Source organism: Ostrea edulis, chromosome 6, assembly GCF_947568905.1.
Source record: "Ostrea edulis chromosome 6, xbOstEdul1.1, whole genome shotgun sequence".
Taxonomy (NCBI): Eukaryota; Metazoa; Mollusca; class Bivalvia; order Ostreida; family Ostreidae; genus Ostrea; species Ostrea edulis.
Genome location: NC_079169.1, coordinates 15,717,693 through 15,731,722, shown reverse-complemented (window position 1 = coordinate 15,731,722; position 14,030 = coordinate 15,717,693). Strand labels below are relative to the sequence as shown.

Sequence of the window (14,030 nt, the reverse complement as noted above, 5' to 3'; positions counted from 1 at the left end):
CCCAAGCCTGTGTGTTTTCTAACCTCGAGTCTGTGTGTTTTCTATCCCCAAGCCTGTGTGTTTTCTATCCCCAAGCCTGTGTGTTTTCTAACCTCGAGTCTGTGTGTTTTCTATCCCCGAGTCTGTGTGTTTTCTATCCCCGAGTCTGTGTGTTTTCTATACCCGAGCCTGTGTGTTTTCTATCCCCGAGTCTGTGTGTTTTCTATCCCCGAGCCTGTGTGTTTTCTATCCCTGAGTCTGTATGTTTTCTATCCCTGAGCTTGTGTGTTTTCTATCCCCGAGCTTGTGTGTTTTCTATCCCTGAGCCTGTGTGTTTTCTATCCCCGAGTCTGTGTGTTTTCTAACCTCGAGTCTGTGTGTTTTCTAACCTCGAGTCTGTGTGTTTTCTAACCTCGAGTCTGTGTGTTTTCTATCCCCGAGCCTGTGTGTTTTCTATCCCCGAGTCTGTGTATTTCTATCCCCGAGCCCGTGTGTTTTCTATCCCTGAGCTTGTGTGTTTTCTATCCCCGAATCTGTGTGTTTTCTACCCTCGAGCCTGTGTGTTTTCTATCCCTGAGCCTGTGTGTTTTCTATCCCTGAGCCTGTGTGTTTTCTATCCCCGAGCCCGTGTGTTTTCTATCCCTGAGCCTGTATGTTTTCTAACCCTGAGCCTTATAAATGTCACCCTGACCCTGGACCAGTTCCTATGTACATTATGTCACGCGGCGTAGGAACTCCTACTTTAAGATGGATACGAATAATTTATCATATGAGTGATATCCACTGGATAAAGGGATAAATATGTGATAAAAAAATCTCTTGAGAACTTACCACAACGTGAGCCAGTTGATGACCTCGCAGTTCCTTCCCCCATATTCTATTGCCATCCACTGATCCCACAATAACGCAGCCTGTTAATCAGAATCTATTCTTTAAAATCCTCTCTGCTAGTCTTAGTAAGCAGCAAAAATTATTAACTTTCATCTTCAAGTTTATCTTCAATTTGTTAAAGCTACTGGCTTTAATCCTTGAAACATTTATATATATATATATATATATATATATAGATATATATATATAGATATATATATATACACACATCAATAAGAAGCACCACTTTACCACTTTAGCACATAAAATCTAGAAGTGTCCCCTGATTAACAGAAGAAAAAATGACAGTTACCCACATGGACACTAGTCTAGTTTTATCATTATTACTGTATTAAGCTGAGGGGATCATCTATGCCTACACTACATTCTCACACTTGCTTTTTGGCCTTACAGTATTCAAGTCATGGGCAGAGCAATGGTTTTTTCAATTATGGGTCAATGTGACCTAGTTTTATGTATTAAAAACCTAACACCTAATATGCATCCGGTGAAAAAGAGTGATGAGTATAGGCCTTATAGTATCCACCTTATAAGCCTGACAAGGTTTTACTTTACTTAGTCATAGCTGAAGTAACTGCAGCCTAATTTAAGGTTGCTAAACACCCTTCCCTCAACACACATCAGCTGACAAAGTTTTAAGGTTCTAGGCTTCAGAATGTTCATGTTATAAGCCAGTCACAGAGAAGCTAACCACCAGATATCTTCACCATGTAGTTATATTAGACAGGCATATAAAATAAGACACAGAAACTATATCTTGAAATCTGGTTTGGGGTGAGGGGGGTGGTGGGGGTGGGGGTGGGGGTGAGGAGCGAGGTGGTGCCTCATTACTCACCATCTTCATACACAATACAGATTTTCTGTCCATCTGCATTCCAACCCATACTTCGGACCACAGATTTGTTTCTGTTGTTAATCATTTCTTCATACCAAGAACCTGACAACAAAATGTGCATATTTTCATTATGATAAATATTTCCATCAGATTGCTACTACTGATCACTTGATATACATATGTCCAAATTTGTAATCAGCTATTTATTACCTTTGTACAGCATCCACACAATGATGAGTCCATATTGGTCACTAGTGGTCAGTTTTTGGTAATGTTCATTCCAAGTCACAACTTGCACTGCCCCTATGATTAGAATATACACAAAAAGGAATCATAATTTTTTATAGAATTGTATGAATTGCATCACAGTAAAAAAACATTTTTTATATCATTGTGATGGCATCATAAAAGAGCCTCATTTTGTGGCATTATTTGCTAAGTTCAAGATTCATAACTTTCCAAAATTCAGTCATGAAAGCACAAACTCAAACTTGATCTGACACCCATTAATATAAGTTTATGAATACATTTTGAATTCCATAGCTTCAGATATAGCCAAAAAGTCCAGAAAACTGTCAATGCACCGACAGACGCACAGGCTGATCACTATAGGGCTCCTGCCTTTAGACAGGGCCCTAATATACATCATATATTACATGGACTAAAGTAAGCGGAAAACCACACCTGTTATAGTCCTGCCTCAAACTTACCACTGTGACCTTCCAGGGTCTGATTCATGGACAGGTTACTTGGAGCTGCTAGTCCTTTGACTTTAACATCTTTCCCTTAAAATGCATACAATTCATTTTTACATATATCACATTTACAATAAATTTCTATACTAAATCAACATAAGTCCGTAAGGTCAATAATTGTCAGTGTTTCACATTTCCTGACATATCTTTAAATACTCCATAGTTTGTGAATATTCATAGGGCACAGTTAACATATTCTGCACATATTCCATCAACACTTGATCTATAATGATTTATGAAGTCAACAGTTTAGTTTTCTGTGGATCAGACACAAGACAGGAATAGAACATTCATATTTCTTTCAATCTTAGTCGCTTTACTGTTTATTCTATGTATAAATAAAAGTTACCCGGAAATAAAATCAGCGTTACAAATGTGTGTGTTTGTGTGTCTTTACATTCACCCATAATGATAGTATTGTTAAGCAATTCAAACTGAAGGCTATTTTCTCCTATACTTTCATTTCTGTGCAGGGATTTTTAAAATACAAGCACCTGGTACTTTGCGATCAAGATGCAGTATGTTAGCACCTCAAATCTGTCTTATGAGTCGGCTACGTGTATTTCTGCGTACAGGGGCTTGGAAGTGAAAAACTTTGTAGTATATCATGACAATGGATGTACCCGACAATGGACGCATCCGACAGTGAATGTACCTGACAGTGGATGTGACAGTGGATGTATCCCGACAGTGAATGTAACTGACAATGGATGTACCTGACAATGGATGTACCTGACGGTGGATGTGACAGTGGATGTATCTGACAGTGGATGTATCCCGACAGTGAATGTATCTGACAGTGAATGTACCTGACAATGGATGTACCTGACAGTGGATGTACCTGACAATGGATGTACCTGACAGTGGATGTACCCGACAATGGATGTATCTGACAGTGAATGTACCTGACGGTGGATGTACCCGACAATGGATGTACCCGACAATGGATGTACCCGACAATGGATGTACCCGACAATGGATGTACCCGACAATGGATGTACCCGACAATGGATGTACCCGACAATGGATGTACCCGACAATGGATGTACCCGACAATGGATGTACCCGACAATGGATGTACCCGACAATGGATGTACCCGACAATGGATGTACCCGACAATGGATGTACCCGACAATGGATGTACCCGACAATGGATGTACCCGACAATGGATGTACCCGACAATGGATGTACCCGACAATGGATGTACCCGACAATGGATGTACCCGACAATGGATGTACCCGACAATGGATGTACCCGACAATGGATGTACCCGACAATGGATGTACCCGACAATGGATGTACCCGACAATGGATGTACCCGACAATGGATGTACCCGACAATGGATGTACCCGACAATGGATGTACCCGACAATGGATGTACCTGTACCCGACAATGGATGTACCTGACAATGGATGTACCCGACAATGGATGTACCTGACAATGGATGTACCCGACAATGGATGTACCTGACAATGGATGTACCCGACAATGGATGTACCCGACAATGGATGTACCCGACAATGGATGTACCCGACAATGGATGTACCCGACAATGGATGTACCTGACAATGGATGTACCTGACAATGGATGTACCTGACAATGGATGTACCTGACAGTTGTTGTGGATGAAACTGTGATTATTGTCACCAAATACTGTAGATTCCTTATTTTACACGAGAACTTAATATGGCGAAATGACTCATATGTACGTCAGATCATGTGAACATGAATACTTATGTAGTCTGATAATCAAGAGTTTTACATGCATTTTAGCAACAGAAAATTAAAAGCGAGTAATTTTATTACACAAGTGCTGCCTCTCGTGAAATTACGCAATAATGAATTCCTCGTGTATATTCAGAGATCTATAGTATCTAGCCAGTAAATAATTCAAAAGATTTACTGTGGTTGTAAATGTGAATTCTTTATGTGCGTACACTCAATATTTATCATTTTTCACAGCATAATTGATCTGTTTCAATTTCTAACTCTTTGTCAGAAGTTTGTTATTTATGATGATTTCCTAATAATTTGTTACTGCCTGCCCACAATGTTCTAGGGAATTTTTAATAGTTTGTTACCTACAAGGATTTATTAGTAATTTCTTATTGCTGGTCCACAATGCTCCAGTGATTTATTAAAAGTTTGTTACCTATAGTTTGTTAATATATTGTTATAAATAGTCTGCTTCAAATAAATTGCTTGATTCAAGATTTGTCACGAGTGGTTTGATTGTAAATTTATTATAAAGGTTTGTACATGATTTTGTAAGATAGTAGTTTGTTAACCTCATAATCATTTGCATCTGAATTTCTATACTATCAAACCACATTCAAATCACAGTGGTTTGTTAGTAATTGTTTGCCCCTTTTTTTTCTTATGGGAAATGCTGTGTGTTGCCAGAATGTAAAACATGCTTGGAAACTATTCATTTGACTTCTGTGAAAGTCAGAAAGATGAGGGATTCAAGAAGTCACATTGGCTCTACTTTCATTCACAAGACATCATGTAAGTAAAATGGCAGCAATACCTGTCTGAGTCTCCAGTCTGAGCACCTTAAGTAGGCCCTCCTCTCCCCCACACGCGATGTAGCCCTGCTCTCTGTTCCACGACACATACCGCAGTTTTGTATTGTTTGGAATCGCAATCTGTGGAGAAAAATAGACATAGCATATATCTTAATATCTTAACACGTATTTACTAATTAATACTAATTAATATCTTAACACATATTTACTAATTAATACTAATTAATATCTTAACACGTATTTACTAATTAATACTAATGAATATCTTAACACGTATTTACTAATTAATACTCATGAATATCTTAACACGTATTTACTAATTAATACTAATGAATATCTTAACACGTATTTGCTAATTAATACTAATGAAACAGGTAATTTAAAAAACATTGCAAGATTTTCATTTTACACTATTCCTTTGTCATCACAATTTTAAGATGACAGATAGACAAATAAGAAGTGTGTGTAAAACACTGTCTAAATTGATCATTCTGTGTGATCGTAACGTTTCACTGTGACAGCCTGTACAGTTTAGGCTCTGAGTGATCGTAACGTTTCACTGTGACGTACAGCCTGTACAGTTCAGGCAGCTTTGTGTAATGTGTACTGAAGCATTAAAATCCTATTACCATTGGGTTATAACTACAGTGGAATTTTCCAGTTCTACCATATCTACTGGAAATGTTGTGTAGACAACAGATAATTTGCTAGCTGCAATAATGGTAGCCCTCTTCAATATTTGGGGGGGGGGGGGGGGGGGCACTACAACTCCTTAGGATCTCCGTAATGATGTAGGTGGGGGGGGGGGAGGGGGGGGGCATTACAACTCCTTAGGATCTCCGTAATGATGTAGGTGGGGGGGGGGGGCATTACAACTCCTTAGGATCTCCGTAATGATGTAGGTGGGAGGGGGGGTTGATTCACTCCTGCAACATTTTCGATCATTTTAAACATTTGCTGGTTTTCTTTACTTAGACAACGTTGATATTATAACGCTTCTTAGTCAATATATAAATTTACAAGCTGCAACCTAAGATTTGTGAGACTCTACTGTACCGTTTTTAACAATTTCGATATATTCCACTTCTCGATTCATATTGTGCGCCATATTTGATGTACTGAAGCTGAACTTCTGGTTGTCAATTTATTTGCATATGCCCATATAAGGTAGTGTTTTCCATCAATGTACGAGTATGGAGGAGAAAGTGATTTTGTTGGTATTGGAAATATCAAGTTAAAAAACAAACAGCAGAGTGTAAATTTTTTCAGCCACCATATGATTTTCCTTTCTTTCTTGGAATGGCTCAATTAATACATGTTGAACAACTACACTTTCACACCGATTGTCAATGTTTTGGTTTTTCAGTCAATCCACTAACAAGATCTCATGATCTCACGATAACAAGCATGAATTCTGCACAGTATACAGGATATTTAATGAAAAACACCTCTAAGTAAATTAGACATTTTCTAATCGCAAAGTTTATATCATTTTTAGTGTAAACAACATTAAAGACAAATACATGGCACTTATTATAGGTTATGCATAAAAATGTTTTATTACCATTACAAAGATCTTATGGTATTGTAGCCTTCTTCCGAAACGCCGGAATAAAAAAAATCAGTGAGTGCCACATTACTGCAGCTACGTAATTGCAGGCAAGGAAAAATCTGAGGTGTTAATTTTTTTAAATGGAACCTTTACTTTACAATACCAGGGACACTAACATCTTCAGGTGTTAAAATAATTAGGTAATTGTGAATTTCCATTGATTTATTAAGAAATGGTTTGAGCTATGAAGATACAAATTTGTAATAAATCATAGTATACCCGGTAAAAGTTTGAAACCAGTATCAAAAGCAGATTCTTATGTACTGTATATGTTAAAACCTTTAAGAACTGAAAACTGTTGTGACTTTATCAATTTAAGGATTTTTATAGATTTCTGCACTATTCTAATAGCGAGCGCTCTAAGAACTAAAGCACAAAAAATAATCCAAGCAAAATCTAAACCTTTAACAGGAAAAAAATGTTGACGCCTATCCCAGAAATGGCAGAGACAAAGGTTGAAAATTCTTCAAGCCCGAAGTCCAGGACTAGCAAATTCCGTGTTCGGACTTGGCAATTAGAAATGCCACAAGTCCGAGGGACTTGCCTATTATCATATCAATAATATATTATTATAGATGAAAAGGAAGTGCCATTGGATTGGAAACGATCATTGATTGTCAAATTACCAAAAAAAAGGGGACTTGACTCTGTGTGACAACTATAGAGGAATTTCCCTGCTGTCGGTACCATCCAAGGTCTTCTCCAGAATCATCATTGATAGAATAAGGGAAGGTGTTGAGGAAGAACTGAGAGACGAGCAGGCTGCCTTCCGTAGTGGGAGGGGCACAACAGAGCAAGTTTACATTCTAAGAAACATCCTAGAACAATGCCAGGAATGGAATGCCCCTCTGTATACTAAAGAGTTCCGATATACTACATCATGACAATTTGTACTATGATTGAAAATACAGAACTTACTGATTGACAATTACTTCGTACAAAGCATTTAAGCATAAAAATTCAAAGCAATAAAAAGAAAACTGTGTAATATTTAATCAATCTATTTGAAGGCGTCCTAAACTATCGGAACTCTTCAGTATTGAGAAGGTAAAATATGAAATGGTGGCCGTTTGCAATGGCTTCGAAAATAGCCAACTTGAATTACTGTGGGATTTACACCTTGTAAAGGTAAGAAATGCATGTTTCATTGTGATAGGGAGTTAGTAGGATGTCTAAGGCGAAAAGTTGAAGCGGACAAGAAATTCAATTTAACCCATTTTAATCGCAACAAGCGGCCGAAGTTCAGGCAAGATTTCCCGAATCACTTTATGTGACACTGGTCTGAGATTCGGAAGAGGCGTCAGTCCAAATATCCAGCCTCGACGAATCTCACTGAGATTAGGTCCATCAGTCTATGGTTAATTTCAAACACTGAGAACATTTCGTGCATCAAAGATTAAGCAAGTCACAATGAAGGCAACAGAAATAAAATGTATATACTATAAAAATATTTCAATCACATTCATGTATAATACATTTTAATTATTTGATATAAAACCCTGAGGGAAAACAAAAATGGGCTGTTTCTGCTGCCTAATTTCATTCATGGACTGAATATTTGGCAAATATATACTGTTTAAATTGAAGCTGATCAAAGCATGAACATTACAAAATATGTACAAATTATACATGTAGCTACGCTCGCTCAAACAGTAGCACCATCAACATATTATAGGCCTAAAAGGTAGTTCAGTTCATAAAATTTTGATTCCAAAATAAAAATAATAATTCTGGTCCTGTTTATCCCCTCCTCCCGATTTGAGGTGATTATGGGATGAACTATCTATCTAAATCTTTATCAAACCGGGAGTAGAACATGGAAGCCGACAGCCTGGCAGAGGACATTTCAAATATTCTATTGCTAAAGCTTCATTGGCAACAGTTTATTTGAGATATTTCTGTATAAATCTTCATCGTCTAGACTTTGAAATACATCACTGAGAATAAGATTACCTTTTTGCTCAAGTAAACAAACATTTTTTCAAGCTGTTTACTAACGGACACGACAGTTATTCAATATTTCATATGTACATCGGCATTTCAATATCACATCGACGCCATTGCAATGGAATGCGAGAGTTCAACGAGAATGTCTCGCGATTTATGATGAATTATGGGTAATCGTTCTTTCCGACAACGTGCTCAAAGGGTGAGGAGGTACTAAAACACTCAGAGCTAATAAAATGAATTTAATATGAGTATACTATCCGCAAAAAGTTTTTGGGTTGAACACACTGGAATCGCAATGTTTATCCTTCCAAAATCTTGGTTTTTTTTTTAATTCTCGGGTGTTCACCGCAATCGCGAAACATGCCATGCGGACAGTCTGATACATTGCATTTAGCCTTTTATCCCACAGAACTGAACTGAAGTTTTGTTGGACCGATTTTTTTAAAATTCAGAATTCCCGGTCTTTATCAATTCGTATTAAACGAATTGAATGCTAATACATCAATTGATTAATTTACTCGTCTGAAACATAAACCAAGGGAAGAAACTCTTGTAGTTATTAGTGTCATTTAGTAATGGTATGCATTTTCGAGTTTCATGGAAGTATGGTGTTAAGTATATATTGTAAAGAAGGACAAATTTTATGTGTTCTGATGGGGGTATAGTCCCATCGGGACAGCACTCGTCCCAATGGATGATTATCCATTGGAACAGAAAGTCCAGTACAGTAGTTGTTGATTGATTTTTTGAAACTGCACTTTGGACCAAATTTACCATGTAATTTTCAAACCAGCATGATTTGAATACAGTCTTATATTTGTAGGTATAGCCAATTCCAGTAACCATGGCACCACAAAAGAAAACAGTAAGTCGGAATGACGTTACAGTTGTGTTGTATCACGTGAATTTGACATCATTCAATTACACAGAAAAATGGCTATGAAAGTAATCACAAGGAAAAATTCAAACTAATAATTAATATCTTTATCAATAACAATTGTAAGATAATTTACATCAACATTTGAAGAATTTTCCTAGGAACAAATCTACTAGCATGGAGGTTGGAAAGTTTTTGACTGAAAACAAAAAATTATGTTGGTATTCTTTGCTTCTATCGCCCATACAGTTACCACTTAACAGGAGTGTGACTTTTCCTCTTTTTGGCTCAGTTTTAAAAAATCAAACGCTCTTGGTTTGATCGAAAGTGACAGAAAATGAAATTTTTCCAGGTAGATTGAGGTGTTTTCCTTCTTTTTTGACCAGTTTTCCTCTGATATCTGTGTCTTTAAACATCTTGAACACTGTTATTTAAATCTTTTCTTGTATAAGTATAGATGGAAATATAGTACTTGTTAATAGAGTTCATATTGCAAGTGTAAATCTTGAACATTTTTTTAATGTGTTGTACTTTCATTCAAAATTCATCTTGCAGAAAAAGAGCATCGAAAACATCAACTCAAGGCTTGCCTTGGTGATGAAATCTGGGAAATATGTTCTTGGATACAGACAGACTCTGAAAACGCTGAGGCTTGGTAAAGCCAAAGTGGTCATCATTGCAAACAACACTCCCCCACTCAGGTACTGTCAAGAGGTGTTGTGAATTTTAATGCAGACATGTTGTCTAGAAGAATACTTAATATTTTTGCTGGCTTCGGAGTCTGGAATAGATGAAGATGAAGTCAAATCAGTGGTTTTAAGTTCTCCTGCTTCATGATTGTCATGAATGGGATTGAACTGCTCTGGTCAACAATTTGTCTGATGTCTTGACTCTTAAAGGAATTCAGTCATCAAGGTTTCTGGGAAACTGTCCGTTTTGAATAATTAGGAACTTAGCCAACCCAGTCCCCTGGTTAGTAGAAGATGGTGTCCTGTTACACTTGGGAAGGGGGGGGGGGGGTAGCATTAGAAAAGACAAAGGAAACCGATTGCTTGCTATAGTGATAAATATCTTTTTGTAAAATTGGAATGGGGATTTTCAATTATTTTTAGTGGGAATTTTTATTTAATCAAGATTGAAATTTGCTCTATGGAAAAAACCCACAAAATAACCTGACTTAATCACAGTAATATTGTAAATACTTGTTTTCGGTTGGTGGAAAGGGTTCAGAATGTTTTTAGAATAATGAAGGGATATAGGTTTAAGTCCATAAGATAAAATAACTTCTTTATTTTGATAGAACAGGGACATTTGTTGTATATCCAAGTCTGTTTTTCAGGTGAACAGTGTGGTCCTCAGGACTTGTTTCATTTTACATTCACATGTCAGTTTACAAAAGAAGCAAGAGTGTCTAGTTTGTTTGAATTTCAGGGTTGACTAAATCAGGTAATTCTTCAACCCTTAGCATGTTTATTGTTATACGAGGCGGAAATTATTGTCCAATTTTATTTACAGTAATATTAAAACATTAACAAATATGATGCATATCATAATGGTGGGTTTTGTGCAGATTAATTTAACCAACATGATTTTGTAGGAAAAGTGAGATTGAGTACTACGCCATGTTGGCCAAGACAGGCGTCCACCACTACACTGGGAACAACATTGAGCTGGGCACAGCCTGTGGAAAATACTTCAGGGTCTGCACGATGAGCATTACTGATCCAGGTAATAATTTCACAACAATTAAAAAAAAAACCAATTTGTCAAGACTTTGAATATGGATAATGGATTTCAGAGTAACAATGTATAATAATTTGTTACCTTTCAGGTGACTCTGACATCATCAGAAGCATGCCCTCTCAAGAAGGAGGACAGTAATGTAATTCAGCTAAAATAAAATTGTTTTAGTTGATTAAAGACTCCTTTTTTTTTTTTATGTCAGAACCAACCTGGACTCAAGGACACCAACTTGGAATTTTTCGAACTGTTAAAGGAGTCTTTAAATAATCGTTTTTGAATTGCTGTTTAACAAAATGATTGCTCCCTGTGGCATGTATCTAGTATGCTACAGTTAACAATCAAAGAATGCAGTCATCACAGTTGAAGCTTCCTGACATTGTGCAGATTTAAGTTCAAATAGTAGGATTGGGACACAAAAGCGAATCAAAGTTTTACATGCGAATATATATATATATATATATATCTAGGGAAAAAATCTTCCCAAGAACCACTGGGCCAGAAAAGTTTAAATTTACATGGCAGCTATCTGACAAAGTGCAAATTTGAGATTTTAAAATCGTGGTCCCTGGAGGTAGAGTGGGGCCACAATAGGGAATCGAAGTTTTTGATAGCATGGGAATATATAGGTAAAACTCATTTTCTCTAGAACCACTGGGCCAGAGAAGTTTAAATTTGGAAGACAGCATTCTGACATAGTACTAATTTAAGTTTGTTAAAATCATGCCCCATGGGTGTAGGGTGGAGCCACAAAAGAAGATCAAAGTTGTACATACGATTGTATAGGGAAAGTCTTAATGGGCCAGGTGATTGAATTGGGCCTCTTGTTTTAGAAGAATTGGGGCTATCCTTTGACTGATGTCTATGAACAAACATGTACTGGTTAGGATTTATACTTGTATTTCATGGTCACTGTGTCGAGAATCTATATCAAAAGAAAAACAGGACTATCTGTGTAGGAGGCAGGTTCACATTTATTATGTACTTGATAGAAATGTTCCAATTTGACACAAACTTTGAATAAACACACAAGAAAACAATGTGTAAATATCACTGTGTGAACCCTGCCATTATCTGATGTCTTGTATATATGTGTTTATCACTGTACTATGTATTGTTTGTATTCCTACACTGTGTGACGTATAGGAACTGGGTCAGGGTGACAGAACACGGGCAATATAGTGAAATTTCGCGATATTTTCAGGTCAAGTTCAATGTGTTTACTCATTAAAATCCAAATGGACATTTACTAATGAGGAATCTAGGCTCGTGTCCTAAATAGAAAACAACAATTAAATAGTTAATGAACAACAAAAATAACCACTGTACAGGTAACTGTCTAGTACAGTGAATGCCGGGGCCATGGCTGGAGGGTTTGGATGGATGATTTGAACACCTCCAACGATGGTGAAATCACAACTGATTGTGGTAGAGTGTTCCAGTATTGTATTGTATAGCTGTAGATAGCCTCTATTTCATCAAATTACATACTAGCCCATTAAAGTGCAAGTCCTGGTGGGTATAAATAAAAGAACAATAATGTGCTTACAATACGTGAATTTTAATTCAATTCAATTATTTATTGATTCATCAAGCATGTTGGCATACAATCATGTTACACAATATGAGATATATAATGGCAATAAACTAATTACTAACAGTTCATTTGCATATATGTAAATACAAGTATATATTTGATATGTACCTGTGATATTAGACAATGTATGCAATTTAGTATTGCATATTACATAAATTAAATGTAGTTATAGCACTCTACTTTTGGTGCGCAATTCAAAACATTCATGTAAAAATTCACAAAACCTTCTAGCATGAACTACTTTGACAGGATTGCATAGTACTTTACAATGGTTTTCCTTTAATATATCATCGTCTGAATTGTAGATGTTCAAAGGGTAATATTTCTTTCTTATATCTTTATACATGAAGCAGTCATATCAAAAATGTAACTCATCTTCAACAGTAGTTTTACAAAACTGACAAAAACGACATTCTTTTGGAAAACATGATTTTGAATATCTACCAGTTTCAATTTCTAAAGGGTGGGCAGATATTCTTAGTTTTGTTAATCTAGAGCGTACTACTTTCGCAATTGGAAATTTCAAATAGTCCTGTAATTCATAGTTCTTTCTAATTTTACTGTAAAATAGCAATTTTCCACGTTTAGAGAATTCAGTATTTTGCAGTTGCATGTTAATATTATCAATATAGTAATTCTTCAAGTAATTGTAAAATGTGCTTTTATCAATATCCATTGATGGAAGATTTAGCTTATTTCTTAACTTTATTATTTGTCCTTGCCAATTTCCCTGTATGCCAGTATTATAAAGGTTATCATTAGCTCACCTGAGCTGAAAGCTCAAGTGAGCTTTTCTGATCACCCGTATTCCGGCGTCCGTCCGTCCGTCTGTAAACTTTTCACATTTTCAACTTCTTCTCAACAACCACTGGGCCAATTTCAACCAAAGTTGGCACAAAACATCCTTAGGTAAAGCAAATTCTAAATTGTTAAAGGGCCAGGCCACCTTCCAAGGGGAGATAATCAAGAAAAGGTAAAAATAGGGTAGGGTCATTAAAAAATCTTCTTCTCAAGAACCACTGGGCCAGAAAAGATGAAATTTATATGAAAGCTTCCTTATATAATGCAGATTCTAAATTGTTAAAATCATGGCCCCCGGGGGTTGGATGGGGCCACAATAGGGGATCAAAGTTTTACATACAAATATATAGGGAAAATCTTTAAAAATCTTCTTCTCAAGAACCACTGGGCCAATTTCAACCAAAGTTGGCACAAAACATCCTTAGGTAAAGGGAATTCTAAATTGTTAAAATAAAGGAC

General features: G+C 36.5%; 2 protein-coding genes across 4 annotated transcripts in view; one reads left to right on the top strand and one right to left on the bottom strand.

Annotated features, from left to right (window-relative positions):
* The window catches only part of LOC125647642 (WD repeat-containing protein 35-like), a 35,231-nt gene extending 26,534 nt beyond the window's left edge, over window positions 1-8,697 (bottom strand). For both annotated transcript variants that reach the window (XM_048874395.2, XM_048874396.2), the window contains exons 1-6: window positions 8,560-8,697; window positions 4,997-5,114; window positions 2,416-2,490; window positions 1,916-2,008; window positions 1,706-1,807; window positions 811-890 (exon numbers count right to left, since the gene is read on the bottom strand). In XM_048874395.2, the coding sequence (XP_048730352.1) occupies window positions 811-890; window positions 1,706-1,807; window positions 1,916-2,008; window positions 2,416-2,490; window positions 4,997-5,114; window positions 8,560-8,583 (492 nt within the window). In that variant the 5' untranslated portion in view covers window positions 8,584-8,697. The remainder of the gene's footprint in view (window positions 1-810; window positions 891-1,705; window positions 1,808-1,915; window positions 2,009-2,415; window positions 2,491-4,996; window positions 5,115-8,559) is intronic.
* Window positions 8,697-11,348, top strand: LOC125647647 (60S ribosomal protein L30-like). 2 transcript variants are annotated; one of them, XM_048874408.2, is made up of 5 exons: window positions 8,697-8,755; window positions 9,380-9,421; window positions 9,989-10,134; window positions 11,031-11,161; window positions 11,265-11,348. In XM_048874408.2, exons 2-5 carry the CDS (start codon window positions 9,401-9,403, stop codon window positions 11,312-11,314), a joined length of 348 nt encoding a protein of 115 aa, XP_048730365.1. In that variant the 5' UTR covers window positions 8,697-8,755; window positions 9,380-9,400; the 3' UTR covers window positions 11,315-11,348. The 2 variants fall into 2 exon arrangements, with proteins under 2 accessions (XP_048730365.1, XP_048730364.1); XM_048874407.2 differs by having other exon boundaries at window positions 8,700-8,763.
* Window positions 11,349-14,030: the final 2,682 nt, after the last annotated feature.